The 21,810-nt window shown below is 39.5% G+C and overlaps 1 protein-coding gene across 2 annotated transcripts in view; it reads right to left on the bottom strand.

Moving 5' to 3' along the window:
• LOC122557177 (coagulation factor V) overlaps positions 1-8,745 on the bottom strand; it is a 104,552-nt gene extending 95,807 nt beyond the window's left edge. The window contains exons 1-2 of one of the 2 annotated variants that reach the window (XM_087992101.1): positions 8,550-8,745; positions 7,710-7,813 (exon numbers count right to left, since the gene is read on the bottom strand). In XM_087992101.1, the coding sequence (XP_087848227.1) occupies positions 7,710-7,813; positions 8,550-8,701 (256 nt within the window). In that variant the 5' untranslated portion in view covers positions 8,702-8,745. The remainder of the gene's footprint in view (positions 1-7,709; positions 7,814-8,549) is intronic. The other variant, XM_043704576.2, reaches the window with a different exon arrangement.
• Between the last annotated feature and the right edge of the window lie 13,065 nt (positions 8,746-21,810).

Here is a 21,810-nt window from a genome sequence, read left to right as displayed (position 1 = left end):
ATACATTCTCTATGCCAATCAGAGATGAATTAGGACTCTCTAAGAATATAATCTTCAAGCCCAAATGAGTCATAATTGCACAGACATGCTAGACCATGCACATATAGATTACATGGGTGCAGAAAAAAAAACAAGAGACTGTCACATGAAACTTGATATCAGTGCGGACTTGATGGGCCAAATGGCCTGTCTCCGCATTGTTGGGACTCTATGATTCATTCTATGGGTCACAATCAAATAGTTACAATAAGAGAAAAGTCCCATTGATCAGAATGTTTTAGGACAAAACTAGTTGATCAAGTCACATTCCTGAAAGCTCCTTATCTCTCAGACTGAGGTTCATTGTGCTGCTTTTTTCATATTGAATTCTTTGGCATTTTTTGTAAAAAAAGGGTTGAATAAGCATTTAGTTGAATTGGCTGATTACAGCCAACAAGTATCAGCTAGGACGTTGCAATAGACCTATAGGCTGAAGAGACAAAAATGAGCTCAGGTTTCCTTTCCTAGTCAATATGCAGTGATCCTGTTAGAAATGCATGGTTGTTGTGCAGCACAATAACTTCAATATTCCAATTACCATTGTGTAGTTGATCAACAATGCACAGTTCAGATATGTGATCAATGGCTTTACAGGTGTTGACCTTACTTCTACAAATACCAATGATGTGTTGAAAATTCACAGATCTGGGCAGGTTTAGGTTTATCCGTAATCTCATATTTGATTAGATAAACAACAATAGTATTTAGGGTTAAACATTGACCACTTATGAAGGATATTCGAGGGCACATAGTGTAAATTGAACCACATCCTAGTTAATGTCTACACTTTCAGGCCAGGCAAGGACAAAATTTGAGGGGAACGGAAAGGGTCTGACAATAACTGTCGGATACTGTATAAAAAGAAATTCAATTCACATGGAAAAAAAATGTCATAATATGACCTTCCCAACATCTTCCAGCAAAAATGTAACTATGTATTTGAGTTATTATGGTTATTGTTTCGAGCTACTTTGAAAGGAAATGCTGTAATTTGATGGATCTACCTGATAGCTGACTATGAATAGCAGGAGACCAGAGCTATTGTATTTGGCAATGGCCTTCATGAAGAGTTGAGTGACATGGAATAGATTGTGAGACAAGGGATAAGGTTGTGCTGTGAAGATTTCTGAGTGCATGTGATAGATTTGTGTTGTATAATCTTCTCTGTATCATTCTAATTTTAGTATAATGTGATGCAGAAATGAGCACTATGTATTTTCATACTGAAAGTGGTTTCACACAAACGTACATATGTTCACATCAGGACGCAGCAAATTCTGGAAGTGTACTGAAATCATTGTTGGAGAAACTTTCTCACTTAGAAATGAGAACACAGTCAAGAACAGAAATATCCAGGCAGTGCCATGACTTAAATACATTGGGGAGACAATACTGCCTCATGGATTGGGAAGTCTGACTTCTGTTGCTCAGTTACTTATCTCAGTTGTATCAGGGAACACAGTGAGCTCAACGGGGTTGTTTTACCTTGGTAGAGAGAGGGTAAAGAATAGTAGAGTTCTCTGCCTGCTGCCCATTCCTCCTAATGAATAATTAAGAGATTTCTTTGTAATGCTTGAGAGCAGGTCTCACAACTTCAGTTCGTGTGCAGCCTGAAGTGAATAGAGGAAAATAAGACCTAGAACATCCTCTGAATCAACAAAAGATGTAAAAACAATTAAAAAATAAAAATATCCTGAAGTGGACTCTAACTTTTCTTTATGCCATACAGAGCTTTTATATAGAACCATGTAAAAGTTATGGCTCAGGAAGAGGCCATCATATCTGTGCCAGCTGAATAAACTAATCCCACTCCCAGTACCTAATCTTTAGCCTTACAGGTTACAGTGTTCCAGATGCAAATCCTTTTAAATGAGATGAGGGTTTTCACCTCAACCGTGAAAATTGGGCAGCGAATTCCAGAAACCAACCTGAGTGAAAAGGATTTTCCTCTAATTCTTCTACCAATTGCCTTAAATCATTGACCCTTGGTAAATAACCTATCCACTCTACCCAGATTGTTCATTAGTTTTAAAATATAAATCTTTTCAATCTTTCCTCATAGTTGAACTTTTAAGCCCTGGCAATGTGATGAACTTTGATTGTTGAAGGTTTCTTTTCAAAATTAGATAGAATGAGAAAGGAGATTTTCTTAGTAATTACTTCTTCTTTCTAACCAGTCCTTGTCACTCAATTCTTCTTCACCTAACTTAATTGGCAAAACTCTCCATTCCCTTCTCCTTGGTATGTTTATCTCTAACTTCCCCTTAAATGTACCTATCTTATTTGCCTCAACTGTTTCCTGTGGCAACAGTTTATTAACTTGTTGCAGCACTCCTCGGTTTTGACAATCCCAATTTAGAATCACCTGATCATTCATAAATTTTGTTTTTGATTCCAAAATCTACATTGTAAATATGAATTGTGGCCTCAACACAGGATCTTATGAGCTACCTTTGGTTTTGCTGAATAGCTACTTTTTATCTAGATATGACTTTATGATTAGGAGCAGGACTAAGCTGTTTGGTGCCTTGAGCCTGCTGTGCCATTCAATAAGATCATTGCTGATCATTTGACGCTTCAGCCCAACACTTCCACCTTCCCCCAATAACCTTTACATCCCTTATTAGACAAGAATCCATCTGCCTCTGTCTTCAATATATTCAATGACTGTGCCTCTACTGCTCTTTAAGAAATTCATGACCCTCAGAAAAATTAAAGTTCCCTGCAAACTCCATCTTAATTGGAAATCCCCTAAAGTTAAATGTCCCCTGGTCCTAGCTTCTCCCACAAACTTTCAGCAACCATCCCAGCAAGTCCCCTCAGAATCTTATATTTTTCAATAAGATCACCTTACATTCTTCTAAAGTCCAGAGGATACAGGAGCACACTGTCCAATATTTCCTTAAAAGAGAACTGTTTCTGACATATTTGTATCTTTTAAACAGGTAGACCAAACTGGTAGTCCAGATATGATCTCACCGACACAATGTACAATTGTAGAAAAATATCACTGCTTTCACAGTCCATTCATGATGCAATAAATAATTGCCAATTCCAATCCTAATCATTTGCTGTACTTTTTACTTCATTCATGGAACATGGGTGTCTCAGGCAGGCCAGCATTTACTGCCCATCCCTAGTTGTTCACTAACTTTTATGATTCACGGACCAAGACGTGAACTGACAAGTGGCAATTGATGTTCATTTCACGCAAGATACAGGCAGCAACCATCTCCTACAAGGGAGTTGTCATCAGCCAGTGATATTCAACGGCATTATCATTGCTGAGAACTCTACAATCAACATCTTAGTGATTACCATTGACCAGAAACTGAACTGGGCTAGCCATATAAATACTGTGGCTTCATGAGCCCACATACCATGAATGAATAAAAAAAATTCAAATCCCACGGTACCTCGGATTTCCATAATCTCAATTCTTTGTTCTCTGTTCTGCAGTTTTAATTATCCGTTCTGCTACTTGCTCCTGACTCTGTAGCTCTGATTTTATTAATTTGCCTTTTACGTGATAATTTACCAAAGGTTTATTTGGAAATCTTGATATGTTATGTAGATATTAGTTTACCCTTATCTATTCTATCAGTCATCACATTAAAAAAAATGGTGTTGGTTAAGCACGACTTCCCCTTTTGAAATCCATTTTGAGTATTAATTCTATATTTTGAGTTTTTACTGTTACAAAATGGAGTGTTTAATGTTCAGAATACCAATGTTATAGGTGTTATTTTGGTTGTTAAGTGATGTCTGTATCATATTTCTGGTGTCAGGCGTGCTGGGTGTTATTGTGAGTCAGGTCTTAGTTTGCATACAGGAAGCCTGCCCTACACAGAGTGAGCTGTCAGTAAGAATGTTATACTTCTTTCCACTTTCTTTTGCAGATAACGCTCCAGCTAATGCCCTCTTTCAACCTTGCACAGTTGAACAATAGTGTCTGGAAGGAACTCCACCCACCAGCTCATAAGAATAATATTAATATGAATTATCAATTATCAATTCAGTTTAGTTATATAATAAAACAAAAAACTTTGGATGATGGAGATCTGAAACAAAAACAGAAATTGCTGGAGCAACTGAGCAGTTCTGGCAGCAACTGTGAGAAGTAAGCAGAATTAACATTTCAAGCCCAGTTACTCTTCATCAGAACACTGATTTACTTTCAGCTTAGTCCCAGATTGTTATCTTTTGGCTCTTGCTGCATATGCACAAGTGTTTGATACTTTGTACTTTTTAAAAAAATCTGTTGAAGTCTCCAGGGAACGGGGTGCAGCACATACCAAAGAAATTTGTTCTGACCACAAGACTTCTGAACAGTTATGGGTGCAATAGTTTGGCCTACAGCATGTTAGGGAGAACAAATAGAGGCAACCCAGAGGAGGACCAGCCTGTTGGAAGAAGGGGAAAGGGAGAAGACCTGTAAGCTGGAGAATGTACCTGTCAAGGGTCTTCAGGGGTGGATTCTCTTACCTCGAATCTCAGCAAGGAACAGTGTGTCAGTAACTCTATTTTACTGATGAAATATGCCACTTGTTTTCACACATTTGCACCATCAGAGCAAGGTGAGGGCAGCACTGCCAGTGGATGTGAGAATGATTGCAGTGATGAATCATTGTGTGTCTGGCTCCAACCAGGCTGGAGCAGGCAAATTTGTAACATCTGCTTGTTTGCCATCTATCGCAGCATTGAAGAAAATAAATTGAAACTCTGTGTGCAATGAGAGTTAAATGTACTTCAATTTCTCTTAACATGGACAAGCAGACAAAGTAAAAGCGCATCTTTCCCTAAATTATTAGCTTCATTGTGATGCCCTATGTGGCTTAAAGGAACAAGAGGAATACTTAGTAGTCAAATCCAAAGTTCAATGAAAACAAAAAAAGTTGCTCTTTTCTCATTCTAGCTGAATATATTTTACAAAATTGGAGCGACTATTCAAGATTGTCAGAAAGAGCATTTCCAGAATTTTCTCAATCAGCAGTCTACAATATCGCACAAACCAACAAAGCAATCCTACAATAACCTGAGAGATTAAATTTGAGTATATTCCCCCACTTGCTGAGATACAAAAAACTATCCAACAACGGGTTCCGGATAATATTCCTGCAGCAATCAATAAAGCTGGTGGTCAAAAACACTTGCTCAAAGTTTGCAGATATTTCCGAATATCTGAGAAGAAGAGATAATTATGAATGACTTCCACACTGCCATCACTGTTTCACTTTTCAAAGAAGGTGCTAAATCAATTTGTGGAAATTATAGAACCATATTCCTTTATTCATGGTGTGCATCCAGAACAGCCTCCTATTAGTCAAATATTCCATATTTCCAGAGATCCTGTATAGTTTCCAGCCATCCAGAAAAAGCACTGACATGATCTTTGTAACTTGAAAAATCCATGAAAATGTCTGCAGCAGCATGAAGAGCTCTATGCCGCCTGATGCTAATCAGTAAGCTACTCCCACTGTCTTTTCATTTTTAATTATCTTTCCTGTAGATCCTATAATCTTGTATATTTAGTTCCCAGACCTGCCTATCTTCCAACCAAGTATCATGCCATAATCTCAAGTTGCATTTGTGCTTGCATTTCACTCATTTTATTTATTATACTCCATGTGTTTGGACAAAGAAGCTTATTCGAGCAGCCCTTCAACTTTAACACATTTTTTGCATATTTCTTATTTCTTTTACTGGGTTTAATGCTTTACATTCTTAAAAAATTTCCTTCACTTGTAATACGTACAGCACAATTTTTGATTGTTATTCTATCCTCTTCCCTTTTGTTTGTTCTTGAATTATCATATACCTTTTCCCTTTCCAGTATTTTTTCAAGCTAGTTTATGCTTGTACCTGGCAGGCAAGGTGCCACATGTGACTTTTAATCCTTCTTCAAGTGATTGTTCCCTAATTGTCGAGTCCTTCACATCTACCAAATTATATTTCTCATCCTTTTCTTTGCTTTGGACAAGCTCCTGCTCTGAGATACCAAGAACTACATTCTGGCGTTTCTCCAGACAGTCATGATGTTTACTTTCACAGTTAGCAGGTATTTTGTATGTATTGAATATGATGAGGTTCTGCATATCCTCATTGTCTGTCTTACTTAGATTTCCTTCATACTGCTTACTGTAGGTTACACCAACCAGGTTCTGAACCTACATCTTTCTACAAGATGTGACCAAGGTCTGAAATTGCTCAAATACTGTCTCCATCCCTTATGTGTTAGAGTCTCTCCAGCTCAATGACACTGAGGCAGACAATTTACTTTTGGAATATATACTGGAGATGTGTTCAATATGGATAGTCTCTATCTCCACAATTTCATGAATCACACTGCCCAGGCACAAAACATGCCATGCCATAACTCAGCTTAGATTATTCATATCTACCTTTTAAGTTATTGTAGGTTGTTTTATACACTAATTTGCAAATAAGCACAGAATTCCCATTTCTGACCAATTTGCCTATGATTGATTGCAGTACCGGTGAACACACCTCAAAATCACCAGTCACTAATCATATACTTAGCTTTCATACTGTACGCTTTCTCATAATGTCAAAACTCCAACAAAACTAACATTTCAAACTAAATTTATAAATCAAAAAATCATTATTCCAACAAATCATCCTTGTACATGTGCTCAGTATCTTCATTCCATGCATCTTTGCTTGTCCTTGTGCTCCAGTGCAGCGTTATCCAGTGGCTGCAGCATGGCAGGTGGACACCTGCTGACTTGCAGTGGAGCAGACTGCAGGACAATATTGGGAAGCTGAGGCCTGAGAGAACCTGGACAGTTTGCACCACAACGGCGTGGGTGGCAGTGATCTCGGCCGGCAGACTTGCTGATGGGCATTGATGGAGCAGGAGCCATGGGAGCTGCCAACCTGATAGAGGACAACACATTACTGCTGCCTCCTAACATTGCCACTCCATTGGGATGTCATAGCAATATGTAAAAGGACAGGTAGCTGCACTGCTGTGGCATGTTGCTAACCCCTTTTCACCTTTACATCGACAGCTATGATGACAGCAGTCTGAGCTTATGTGTCAGCAAACTGAGGCTGTTTGAGAACAATCTGGGCTACTACGCAGCAAGTTAGTCACATGTTTAGCACTGAGCTCCGTATTATCATCATTAAAATGAGCAGGCAACTTGAAATGTGGAATGTTTTCTGCTAATTTTCAAAGGATTTCAATGTTAACCCTCACCACACCTGCATCCCAAACTTGACTCCTAGATCTTTCTTTTCCTTTATTGCGTTAAATTGCTTTTTGTATTACCACGGTGAGCTGACTGATAAGTAATTCCCTGGGTGTGTTCTATACACCTTCTTAAATGCAGATACTTATCTACAATATACCTTTTTGTAAATCTATTAATTGTATGCAACATTGCCTCTTCTACCTCTTCCCTAGGTTATTTTAAAACACATGGATGTGATCTGTCTGGATCAGAGAGGAATCTGGGATCCCTGACACCAACCAATCAGTATGGTATGTCCACTGCAGTACTGGTTAAATGGCAATTCCTCTCCATCAGGGAGCCCACTGCTGCAGCTACATTCAAAAGACCCATGAAAATCTGGAGCAGAAGTAAAAAAAGAACACCGAAAACTTAATAATGACATATTGATATTGAAATGAAGACATTTCTTACCCATCCATTTGGGCTTTGGTTCTGGTGTGAAGAATGAAGAATCTTTGAATTCCACAAAAACTGCCTTCCTGTACTGAGGGATCGTTTTGGAGGAATAAAATGACCTGTGCAGAAATCAACATTTCAGCATTTATTTATTTAATCAAATGATTGGATTTCTTTACCATCTCTGATTATCTTGTGACTACAAATATTGCTGTAAACCAGGCTGCAAGAATGTTAGCTCCAGACAGTTTTTCCCCTTTCTTTATTCTGTGTCTCACTAAGATACCATGACAGAGATCAGAGTTCAGGTTACTACCACAACACTATTGAGTGCTCTACACAAACAATATTTATTATAAGTTAAACTTTATTGCAAAATGTCTAATCAAATTCTTAACTAATATGAAAAACACAAAAAACCATGGATGCTAGAAATCTGAAACAAAAACAGAAATTGATGGAACAACTCAGTAGGTCTGGCAGCATTTATGGAGAGAGAACCAAAGTTAACATTTTGGGTCCAGAGACCCTTGTTCACAGAAGCTGCCAGATCTGCTCGGTTGATACAGTAATTTCTGTTCTCTATATTATGTTTGTCCGTAGGAGGATTTTGAAGTGGTGTAATGGTATACTTCAGTATACATGGCTTGTAGCTCAAGCAAACCTTGGACAGGTTAAAAAAAAATTAGAGTTTTTAATTCAGTCTGTTAGACTGCCAATCAGTGTGGAAATTTGCACTTTTCTCCAAGGGAAGAATTCAGAAGTATGAATTCAACACCCACCACTGAGTATCAATAGCTCGAGGGAGCATTGCAATAGGATGATAATAGTTTACAAAAAATTGAAAATTCTCACCTCACATTTCCAGCTCCTAATCCTAGTAAAAGATCACTGCTTCTGTAATCCCAGTTAAACTCCACTGCTGCAATGTAATGCTTCCTCACAGTTGCTGAAGAATCTTTGATAAGGAGAAGGACCAAAAACACACAGAAAGCCAGTGTTCTCATTCTGTGTTTGGCAGTTAATGCTTGGAAAATGGTCCCGTCTATGGCACAGTTTCCTATTTGTCTGCTAAGTATGAGAGTCACACCACAATCAATTAAGAATAGATTACGGAAAATAACACTGATTCCTTGAAGAAAGCAAAACATCCCCAGGAAAGAAACCTAATGGCAGGAACTCTCAAGGAACATTGGGTCAGCATTTTGGCCTCAGCTCAAAAAATATTACACTTTGCAATTAGCAAGAAATATTGAGAAATTGACTAAAGCCACCTGAAACTGTCTAAAACATTATTGCACACACTATTGATCAAAGAAAAGAACGAAGAAAATTTACAGCACGGGAACAAGCCCTTCGGCCCTCCAAGCCTGCGCTGATCCAGATCCTCTATCTAAACCTGCTGCAAAGACCCCTGAAACACGCTTGCTATGGTGCAAAAAAGAGAATTAATACATTTCTAGCTGAAATTAGGAATGTAACCAGGATCTGTTTAGTCAACACGTCTCAAAACGTTAGGGGTTTAGTTAGCTCAGTTGTTTGGTCAGCTGGATTGCAATGCAGAATGATGCTAATAACTTGAGTTCAATTCTTGCATCAGCTGAGATTGCCATGAAAAACTCTCCCCTCACCTGAAGTGTAGTGATCCTCAGGTTAAACCACCATCACACATTCTAATGAGAGAGCAGTGGTATGGTTTGGTAAAATTATGGCAACTTCACCTTTCCAAATTAACAAGCAAAGAACTATCCTGAGGATTTTTCTTTTTCTTGAGTTTACTATCTGTCTTAATATAAACAGGACAGGGGCAGCTGTGGCCTAGTGGTATTATTCCTGGACTGTTAATCCAAAGACCCAGGTAATATTCTGGGCACCCAGGTTTGAATCCCCCATGTGATAAAAATCTGGAATTAAGTGTAAAATGGTGACCATGAATCCGGTGTCGATTATTGGAAAAATCCGTCTGGTTCACTACTGTCCTTTAGGGAAGGAAATCTGATGTCCTTACCTGGTCTGGCCTACGCATGACTCCAGACTCACAGCAATGTGGTTGACTCTTAACTGCTCTCTGGACAATTAGGGATGAGCAATAAATACTGGCCCAGCCAAAGACACCCACATCCTATGAATGATTTCTTTTTTTAAAAAACTGTTGAATTTTAATGCTATGGAAGCAAAATTGATAAAAGTGAATGCAGATAAATTTGATTTGTTCAGTATCCAACCAGAGCTAACTCTGTTCTTCATTGGTTAAGCTCATCAGAAATATTACGAGTGAATAGCACCATTCAGATCACTGTTCTGAACCTGTGGAAACGCATAGCTTCATGAAGTTGTTGAGATGTACAGCACAGAAACAGACTCTTTGGTCCAACTTCTGGATTAGTGGTGCTGGAAGAGCACAGCAGTTCAGGCAGCATCCGAGGAGCAGTAAAATCGACGTTTCAGGCAAAAGCTTGATGAAGGGCTTTTGCCCGAAACGTTGATTTTACTGCTCCTCGGATGCTGCCTGAACTGCTGTGCTCTTCCAGCACCACTAATCCAGAATCTGGTTTCCAGCATCTGCAGTCATTGTTTTTACCTTTGGTTCAACTTGTCCATACCGACCAGATATCCTAAATTAATCTAGTCGCATTTTCCAGTATTTGGTCCATATCTCTCTCAACCCTTCCTATTCAAACACCCATCCAGATGCTTTTTAAATGCAGTAATTGTACCAGCCTCCACCATTTTCTCTGGCAGCTCATTCCATACACACCACACCCTCAGCATTAAAAAATTGCCCCTTGGATCCCTTTTAAATCTTTTCCTTCTCACCTTAAACCTATGCCCTCTAATTTTGAATTCCCCTATCCTGGGGAAAAGACCTTGACTATTTACCCTATCCATGCCCCTCATGATTTTATAAACCTCTGTAAGGTCACACCTCAGCCTCCGACGCTTGAGAGTAAACAGCCCCAGCCGATTCAGCCTCCACCCTATAGCTCAAACCCTCCAACCCTGGCAACATCCCTCATAAATCTTTTCTGAACCCTTTCAAATTTTGCATCATTCCTACAGTGGGAAGACAGTCTTCCACAACTTCCATCAAAGTGCTCACATCAAATCTTTGACCCCAACAAAGTGCTTTGAAAAGGGCATGCACTGCTTGCTGCCATAGACATACTGACACTTTGGAGTATGTCTCACTTTACCTCAATTTGTTAAGTCTTCTCCTCCTTCACCATACTTTGCATCTTCAAGTCACTGTATTCAAGAAGCCTCCAATGGGTTCTTTCATTGTGATTTTTCAGCCTTGCCTTGTGATCATTTATCTGCCCCTCCGGCACTTCAGGTTCCTTTGAACAAAAGACAATTGTGTCTCCATTGCTATGACCATACTTGAGCATTGATTCACTGAATCTTCATATAAGATCAGAAATTAGCTAGCTGATAAGAAATGTCATCCTGGAATTCAGTTACTAGTGGTGTTTCACAAGGATCTGTTTTGGGGCCACTGCTGTTTGTCATTCATAGAAATGACCTAGATGAGAGCGTAGAAGAATGGGTTAGTAGATTTGCGGATGACATTAAGGTCGGTGGAGTTGTGGGTAGTGCTGAAGGATGTTGCAGGGTAAAGAGGGACAGAGATAAGCTGCAGAGCTGGGCTGAGAGGTGACAAATGGAGTTTAATGCAGAAAAGTGTGAGGTGATTCACTTTGGAAGGAGCAACTTTAGAAGGAATAAAGAGTATTGGACTAATGGTAAGATCCTTGGTAGTGTGGATGAGCAGAGAGATCTCAGTGTCCATGTACATAGATCACTGAAAGTTGCCACCCAGGTTGCTAGGGTTGTTAAGAAGGCATACGGTGTGTTAGCTTTTATTGGTAGAGGGATTGAGTTTCGGAGCCACAAAGTCATGCTGCAGCTGTACAAAACTCTGGTGTGGTCGCACTTGGAGTGTTGCGTACCCTTGGATATTCAACTCCCAGTTCTGGTCACTGCATTATAGGAAAGATGTGGAAGCTTTGGAGAGAGTGCAGAGGAGATTTACCAGGATGTTGCCTAGTATGGAGGGAAGGTCTCATGAGGAAATGCTGAGGGACTTGAGGCAGTTTTCATTACAGAGAAGAAGGTTGAAAGGTGACTTAATTGAGACATATAAGATAATCAGAGGGTTAGATAGGGTGGGCAGTGAGAGCCTTTTTCCTCAAGATGGTGATGGAAAACATGAGGGGACATAGCTTTAAATTGAGGGATGATAGATATAGGACAGGTGTCAGAGGTAGTTTCTTTACTCAGAGAGTAGTAGGGGTGTGGAATGCGCTGCCTGCAACATTTATAGACTCGCCAACTTTAAGGGCTTTTAAATGGTCATTGAGATAATCATATGGTTGAAAATGGAATAGGGTAGGATAGATAGGCTTCAGATTGGTTCCACAGGTCAGTGCAACATCGAGGGCCTGTATTGTGCTGTAATGTTTATTGTTCTAAGATCTGGCCAAAATTTTGAGTTACTTCTAAGCTACAGTTTTTAATGGATTATAAATGATGATAAGGCTACAGAGCAGCACACTGTGTTGTCTTGAGAAGTGGTTACAGGGAGACCAGGTCTGGGAGTTGAATATCCAAGGATACTCAGTGTTTTGGAGAATAGATAAAAAGGAGAACAAGTTGGTGTAACTTTGTTAGTGAAGGATCAAATTAGTACTATAGTGAGAAATGATTTTGGTAATTAGAATCAGTCTGGGCAGAAATAAGAAATAGCAAGTGAAAGATATCCTTCAGGGAAGTAATCAATAAGTCCCTTAACAGTTCCACAGAAGGACATGATATAAATGAGGGAATACTGGGCTTTTATAAGCAAACCATGAAAATAATCATGGGTGATTTTGATACACATAGACCAGATCAATCAAATTAGCAAGGATAGCCTCAAGGGAGAGTTCACAGAGTAATAGTGATTATTTCTTGGAGTATTAAGTTGGGGAACCTTCCAGGCTATCGCAGATTTAGTACTGTGTAATGAACTGGGATTAATTAATAGTAAAGGATTGTCTAGGGAAGCAAGATCAAAGTATATTGTAATTTCAAATTCAATTTGAGGATGAGAAACTTGGGTCCCACACTAGTTTCCCGTGTTAAACAAAGGTAATTACGTAGGCGTGAGGGTAGATTTGACCTGAGTGAACTGGCAGAAAGACCATAACTTTCCAAATGTCCCTTTAATATTTCCTTAATAATGGATACCAAGAATTTCCCAGTATCAGACACTGGTCTATAGTTTCCTACTTTCTGCCTCGCTCCCATTTTTAATAAGCACTTTTAGCATTTTTCCAATCCATTGGAATCGTTCCAGATCCAGGCAATTTTACCATACTATAGCAATCCATCTCTGCTGACACTTCCTTTAAGAATCCAGGATGTAGGCCATCAGGTACTAGCGACTTGTCTCTCCTTAGTCCCAAATTTTTGCTCTGTAATTTTTCCCTAGTGACACCGATTGTCTTAAGCTCGTCCTTTTCTATAGCCTCTGCGTTACCTGTGTGCACTGGGATTCAGGCAAAATGTTCTGTGACTTCTTGTTTCCTATTAACTCCCCAGCCTCATCCTCCAATGGGTCAACATTCACTTTAGCTACACTCTTTATTTTTATATTTGTATGGAAGTCTTTGCTATTTTTTAAAATATATTTTATGCTATCTTTCATTCAGAAATAGTTCCCGCTTTTAAATTTTTTTAGTAACTCTTTATTGGCATTTAGAAGTTTCCCAATCATTCAGCCTGCCACTATCCTTTGCAACATGGTATGCCTTAGGTTTTGCCTTTATATCATCTTTGCTTTTTCCCCTTCTTGCAATCTTTGTTCCTCTCTGGAATATATTTTAGTTGGGAAGAACTAAACATCTCCTTAAAAGTTTGCTATTGTCCATCATCCTTATGTGAGGCAGCAGTGCTCACCACTGAGTCACCATGCTGCCCCAAGGTTAAGGTGCGGCACAAAAGATTAGGAAACGATGTAAGATCATATGGGATTAGGGATACCTTGTTAGCTTGGGTAGAAAGTTAGCTTTCAACTGAAAACAGTGTTGGGGTAAATGGGTCTTCTTTTGGTTGGCAAGCTATAACTAGTGGGGTGCCACAGGTTCTGTCCTGGCCTGCAACTATTTATAATCTATATTAATTAATGACTTGGGTGCAGGGTGTAGTGATTGTAATGAGGTCTGCCAGGTGGATCTCATAGAATATGAGTTCTCCGATTGTGGCTGTTAATCTGGTCCAATCAGGGAGCCCTGGCTGGCAGATAAGAACAGGAATGTCAAACAAAAAATATGAAAATGTCCATATTACAGAGGAGGAAGTGCTGGGTGTCTTGAAACTCAAAAAAGTGGATAAATCCCCAGGACCCGAACTCTGTGGGAAGCTAGGGAACTGATTGCTGGGCCTCTTGCTGAGATATTTGTATCATTGGTGCCAGAAGGCTGGAGGTTGGCTAACATAGTGCCACTGTTTAAGAAAAGTGGTAAGGTCAAGCCAGGGAACTATAGACCAGTGAGCCTGATGTCGGTGGTGGGCAGGTTGTTGGAGGGAATCCTGAGGGACAGGATGTATATGTATTTGGAAAGGGAAGGACTGATTAGGGATAGTCAACATGGCTTTATGCATGGGAAATCATGTCTCACAAACTTGATTGAGTTTTTTGAAGAAGTCACAAAGAGGATTGATGAGGGCAGAGCAGTAGATGTGATCTATATGGACTTCAGTAAGGTGTTCGACAAGGTTCCCCATGGTTAGATCTCATGGAGTGGCAGATGGGGTTTAGTTTAGATAAATGCAAGGTGCTGCATTTTGGGAAAGCAAATCTTAGCAGGGCTTATACACTTAATGGGAAGGTCCTAGGGAGTGTTGCTGAACAAAGAGACCTTGAAGTGCCGGTGCATAGCTCCTTAAAAGTGGAGTTGCAGGTAGACAGGATAGTGAAGAAGGCATTTGGTATGCTTTCCTTTATTGGTCAGAGTATTGAGTACACAATTTGGGAGGTTATGTTGCAGCTGTACAGGACATTGGTTAGGCCACAGTTGGAATATTGTGTGCAGTTCTGGTCTCCTTCCAATCAGAAAGATGCTGTGAAACTTGAAAGGGTTCAGAAAAGATTTACAAGGATGTTGCCAGGGTTGGAGGATTTGAGCTATAGGGAAAGGCTGAATAGACTAGAGCTGTTTTCCCTGGAGCATCGGAGGCTGAGGGGTGACCTTATAGAGGTTTATAAAATCATGAGGGGCATGGATAGGATAAATATTCAAGGTGTTTTTCCTGGGGTAGGGGAGTCCAGAACTAGAGGGCATAGGTTTAGGGTGAGAGTGTAAAGATATAAAACAGACCTAAAGGGCAACGTTTTCACTCAGAGGGTGGTATATGTATGGAAAGAGCTGCTAAAGGAAGTGGTAGAGGCTAGTACAATTGCAACATTTAAGAGGTATCTGGATGGGTATATGAATAGGAAGGGTTTGGAGGGATATGGGCTAAATGCTGGCAGATGGGACTAAATTGGACTGGGATATCTGGTCAGCATGGACAAGTTGGACTGAAGAGTCTGTTTCCATGTTGTACATCTCTATGACTCTATAACAGGAGTGTCAGATGTTCTATTCACTGAGAGCTGGCTCAGAGGAAGCCAGACCAGTGTCAAGTATTATGCATGGGTAAATAAAAGGTGACTTGATGATGGAATACCGGCCTCTGTGGAGTTATTTCACAGGAATTGAATACACAATAGCCAAATTTGCAAATGTCACTAAAATAGGTAGGAAAGTACATTGCAGTGAAGAAATAAGAAATTTACAAATGGGTATGGATAGGTTAGGTGACTGTGCAAACATTCCGCAGAAATGGACAGTGTGGATAAGTCTGAGGTTATCAATTGTGGTCAGAAGAATAAAAAGGCAACTTAATATCTAGATGGAGAGAAACTACAAAATGCTTTACTGCAGAGATCTGGGTGTTCTTGTGCATGAATCACAGGAAGTTAGTCTACAGGAACAGCAGGTAATAAGGAAGGCACACTCATTTCACAGCTTACCATAGAGGCACATCCATATATCCATTAAAACCCTATCTCTACATCTGTCATATGAAGTCCTATAGACTCTTACAGTTTCAAACAACTGTAGAAAGTACCAAATACTTGCAAATCATAGCAAGCGTGAGAAGAAATTGACGAAAGCCTATGTAAGTAAACATGTTGGTGGATAAGCGGGGAGGAGCCTTCATGCTGCTGAACATATGTTTAGCTTTGCAAAATTAACAGCAGGCATTAACAGGCACATTGAACTCTGAAATAATACTGCTGGTGTCAAATCAGTATTGCATATTGATCGACGTCATGGTCTGTTGGCTCTGCACAATAACAATGACATTCACTGGTATTAATGGGTGCATAAATAGTGTGTTCAGTTTAGTTCACTCCATAAGGATGCTTGTGCATAGAAATGGACACAAACTTTCAGCTTTAAAGCAATGGGAGCCCTCAAAAAAAATCAACCATTCATTCAATTTCTCATCATAGAACTCGGAATTTTAGATTGTAATTTATAACTACTGACTCTAACTTATCTGCAACTGTTTACCATATACATTATCTGTTTTGTTCTATACTGCATTTTATTTCATTCTTGTTCAAGTGACTTCAACATGACAAAGTCAGCACTTCTGGACACTGGAAATTTGTAGTTACAAACAGAAAATGGTGGAAATATTCAGTAGGCCAGGAAAAGTCTGTGGAGAGAGTAACAGAGCTAATGTGTTGTGAAATGATGTTTTTAATAAGTTAATTGTAAAATACTTACCATACATGTGGTCTCTAAATATTTCATTATATGCAACATCTTCCTTTACACTTTTTATGGTAGGGTAGTGGTTATGCTATTGGTTGAGTGTTCCAAAGATAATGGCCCTGATTTAATGGTCATTGGTGAAAGAACAGCACTCATTATGATTATTTTTAATTTTTCATAGGATCTGGAAGTTGCTGACAAGACAGATTTATTGTCCATCTTTTTGTTTTTGAAAGATTGGTGGTGAGCTGATTTCTTAAACTATTTCTTAAACTCTTATATTAAGAGCTTGCTGGAAATCAAAGCCCACTCTTCCCTGAGTCATCACAAAACTTAAAAACTTTACCAATGTATGCAAAGTCCCTAATTTGCCTGTCGGATAGACCCAGGTTCACAGAGAACACATTTCTGTACTTAACAGGAACGACTATATATTACAACTAAATAGATTCTCAGCACAAGTAAACAGTTATGTACAATCAACATGTGGTTCTATTGGATAAACACTGACCCTCTTCTAAAGCCCTTACACAAAAGTGCAGACAAACAAAAAAAAAATTGGTTTTATGGTGAAAGGAAAAGACGACTGGGAACCACAGTTGGATAACACCAATCCACAGGGTTCACTGGGATGGTCGTTTTGCCTCCCAAGATTTCCTTTTTTTTCCTCAAGGATATTTTCACTTCCTTGCAGGAGGCACAGGCGATTTGTACCATAACTGCAAAGTCTCTTAGTTACTGGTTAAAGGCCACAGTTTAGAACAACTCAGGAAAAAAAACTGACTTTTTCAGACTTCAAATATTTTTGCTGCAGAGAATCACACTACCTCTCCTTCCAGAGATCCAGAGACCACTGTATTGCTAACAACAACAAGCTGTTTGTCAGACTAGGAACCAATCAGAGAGTTGTTGTCAGGCTGATGATCCCTGACATCTGTAACTGGTCACAATTCCACCAACCAATCAACCACAAACCTGCTTCCATTTGAATCTTCCTTTGTATACACACCCTGGTGCCATGCCATCACCACTTACATTTCTCCCCCTCTGCTTGCAAAGCAATGGTATAAATGCAACTTACAATAAGTTTCAGTAACCTGGCTTTTAAAAGTATAGCAATTCCTTCCTCAGCCTTTTGTTGGAAAACAGAACTTTCCCAATTCAGTCCACAGTCAGAAATAAAACAAAATAAAGCAATGTGATCTTTACACATTGGAGTCCATCTTGTGTGAGTACTCCCATAGTGCTGTTAGGAATGGAGTTTTATTTATTCATTCAGAGGATGTGAATGTCACTGTCTAGGCCAACATTTGTTGCTGCCATCCTTAGTTGCCCTTGGTGTTGGTCGTCTGTCTTCTTGACCCGTTGCAGTCCATGTGAAAGGAGTTCAAGAATTTTGATCCAGTGACAGTGAAAGAACAGCAATAAGTTCCACGTCAGGATGGAGTGTGGCTTTGGGGTATCTTGTAAATGGCGGTGTTCCCATATATCTGTTGTCCTTCTTTTCAGTGGTAGAGGTCATTAGTTTGGAAGGTTCTTGGTGAATTCCAGCACTTTGATCAGCAACCGTAAAGAAATGATAAATAATTCCAAATCAGGATGCTATGTGGCTTGGAGGGGAACTTGCAGGCTATGGTATTCCCATGTGTCTGCTGTCCTTAGTTCTTTCAGATGGTAATGATAGTGGTCGGCGGTTTGGAAGTTACAATCAAACTACCCATGATATACTGCAAAGCACAAGTCAAGAGTGTAATGAAATATTCTGTACTTGCCTGGATGAGTATATTATGGGTACGTAGGAACAGGAGTAGGCCATTCAGCCCATCAAGGCTGCCTCACCATTCTGGATCATGGCACTCATCGCAAGTTTTCTGTACCATCTCCATTGCCATTTGATTTCATTAGTCTCCAGAAACCTATTGATTATTTCTTAAATCTGCTTAATATTGAACATTCACAGCCCTCTGAAGTGCAAAATTCCAAAGATACAACTTTCTCTGAGTGAAGAAATATCTCCTCATCTCCGTCTTAAATGATCTACTCTTAATTCTGACATTATGTCCCCTGGTTCTGGAGTCACCAGGCAGGGGAAGCACTCTATATTACCCTGTAAGAAATTTGAAAATTTCAATGAGAACACCTCTCAGACTCATTCCAGAGAATACAGACCCAGTTTCCTTAATCTTTTCATTTTATACACGCTCACAGTGAATTAATCTGGTGAACGTCTGTAGTACTTTCTTGAGAGCAAGTATATCCTTCCTTAGGTCAGGTGACCAAAATTGTACCTTCTACTCCAGTTGCAGGACACCAGTGGTAGAGGGAATGAATGCTCTAGATGGTGGATGGGGTGTTGATCAAACAGATTTCTGTGTTCCAGAAGATCTAGAGCCTGTTGAGTGTTTTGAAGCACTCATCCAGGCAAGTACAGAATATTTCATTACACTCTTGACTTGTGCTTTGTAGGTGACAGACAGATGTGGAGGGGTTAGAAAGTGAGTTAATCACCTCCGTATTCCTAACCTCTTTTAGCCACAATATTTATATGGCTGATCCAGCTCAACTGTAGCCTCAGGATGCTGATAGTGTGGTATTCAACAGTGGAAATGTCATTGAATGTTATGGGTGGTGGTTAGATTTTCTGTTATTTGAAAAGACCATTGCCTGACATTTATGTGGTGCACTTGTTACTTGCCATATAATAGCCCAAGCCTGAATATTGTACAGGTTTTGCTTCAAATGGTCATAGGACTGAACATTGTCTAATCATCAGTGAATATCCCCACTCCTGACTTTATGATGGAGGCAGGTCATTGATGTAGTAACAGGATCTCGGACGCTCTCCTGAGGAACTCCTGCAGAGATGTCCTGGAGTTGAGATGACTGATCTCCAACAATTACACCTTTGTGCTAGGTATGACTCCAACAAATGATGGGATTTCCACATTCCTATTGATTCCATTTACTAGGGCTCCTTGTTTGATGAAATGCTGCTTTAATGTTGAGAGTTATCACCTGGCATCTGGTCTTGAGTTCAGCTTTTTAGTACAGTTTGGACCAAGGCTGAATTAAGGTCATGAGTCATTTGGCTCAGGTGGAGCCCAAATGAGTGAGCAGGCTATTTATGCTAAAAAAAAGTTCTGCAGGCATTTGACAGGAATTTAGGGTTTTAAAATATTGTTTTCAGCATAACATTTTCTAAGGGAGATCTGTGGCATGTGTGAACAGGATAAACAACAGCATGGTGTTTGAATCAATCGTTTGAAGAATCCTCATGGAAACCAAACCAGGATAGAATTCAGAAAGTTTAAATTCACTGTAAAACAATGTACAGAAAGTGAACTAGAAAGGGGAGTTAGGAGTTAAGGGAAATAAGAAACAGGATGAAAATGTTAAGAAAAAAATTAAAATCTCAACCCTAATTAAATTCTGTGTGAATGAAATTCAGAAATTCTAAAATTACACTTATTAATTCCAAAATTAAATCCATATCTTTCACTAAGCCTCTTAGAACCAAGAGGCATAATTCTGTACATGTTCAGCGTGTAAATTATTCTGAAACAGAATGTATATTGCTAAACCTCTCATTATCCAGCAGAGGGTGTGCTTTTAACCTCAATGGTTCTATACATATGAAATATCACTATTTTGCCTACACAATCACAAGACAGCAGCATTGTTGGGAATGCTATAGATCACTATTGACCAAAAGAGCTTGTCAATACACATGTCAAGGCTCTCCCTTTCTACCACTGTCAATATATTCAAACCTAATTCTGAACTGGAGTCCCACTACATAACCTTGCTGTTTGCTTCCTAAGTGTAGGCCTTGCCTTCAGTTCCCAAAGGGTCAGCTTTATCATGGACTGCAAAGGTGTGACAATGTGAATAACTAGTTAGGTTTTATCAAGTTCCTTTATTTTGTGTTATGTCTTTTACTATCTGTTCAAGCATGAGAGTGTTGCTAGCAACGTCAACATTTCTTGCCCATCCCCAATTCCCTTGATAAGCTTGTGGTTAAATATATTTTTCAGTTGCTGAAATACACGTGATTAAAATACTTCCACAGTGTTGTTCGGTAAGGAGTTTAATTTGGTAATTTTTATCAGTGACGATAAAGGAATGGCAATGTATTACCAAGTCAGAATGGTGAGTGTTGTATATTGCATTGTCTTTGAAGAAATAGGAGCTAATTAACCAGGAGCCAATTGTATGTGTAAGTGTTCCAGTGGCAACACTCATGCCAACACTGAAGATTCAGCTGTTGTGTAAAATAATACTGTTGTTTTGACAGAATAGCATTTCTACTAAACACAAAGAGCTCTAAACTCTCAGCGTTTAAAGCATCAGTCATCAGGGGACTAGATGGTAACCAGAAGATTTAACAGTGGTATATTCTCAAATGAAGATCACATGTAAACATTATTACAAATTGTGACAAACTGTTCTCAAGAAGCATCTCCAGAATATTGTTAAAAATCACACAACAGCAGGTTATAGTCCAACAGGTTTATTTGGAAGCACTAGCTTTCAGAGCGCCACTCCCTCATCAGGTGTTTGTGCTGTATAAGATCGTAGGACACAGAATTTATAGCAAAAGTTTATAGTGTGATGTAATTGAAATTATATATTGAAAAAGATCTGGATTGTTTGTTAAGTCTCTCATTTTTGAGAATGGGCATGTTGGTTTCAGTTCTTTCATATGCAAATTCCAGAACTTTCTTAAAGTTATGTTCTCAAGTGAACTTTAACAATAGGTGCTATGTTGGCCCAGAAGGTGTGAGGTGCCTGGTGTGAAGCTGTTTGTGCTCCAATAGTCAGACTGATTCTAATCTAGAAAAGGGATTTAAAGAATCTTACATGGATTCATGCAGTTCTTGAGAAAAATAAAATGTAATTCTGCAAGTACAAATTCACCCCACAAACTTGTCCATGTGTGTGTGCGTGCGCGCGCGCATTGAGGGGTATGAGTGTCTGTGAGAGAGTCTGTGTATGTGAATGTGTGTGATTGTAAAGAGGTATAAGTCTGTGAGAGTGTGTGTGTGGGAGTGTATGTGTGACCGTATGAGAGAGAGCTTGTATATGAAAGAGGGTCTGCATGAGTGTGTGTGTGTGTGTGTGTGTAGTGCAGTGGGGTCACCTGTCATGTGACATGAACCCAAGGTCCTGGTTGAGGCCATCCCCATGGGTACCGATCTTGGCTATCAGCCTCTCTTCGGCCACTTTGCATTGTTGCTGCTCCCGAAGTCCGCCTTGGAGGATGGTCACCTGAAGGTCCAAGGTGAAATGTCCCTGACCGCTGA

The sequence above is a fragment of the Chiloscyllium plagiosum genome, unplaced genomic scaffold, assembly GCF_037043375.1.
Source record: "Chiloscyllium plagiosum isolate Xiang-an unplaced genomic scaffold, Cpla_swu_hap1 HiC_scaffold_11, whole genome shotgun sequence".
NCBI lineage: Eukaryota > Metazoa > Chordata > Chondrichthyes > Orectolobiformes > Hemiscylliidae > Chiloscyllium > Chiloscyllium plagiosum.
Note: the sequence above shows the minus strand (reverse complement) of the source record. Positions and strands in the feature narration are given on the sequence as shown.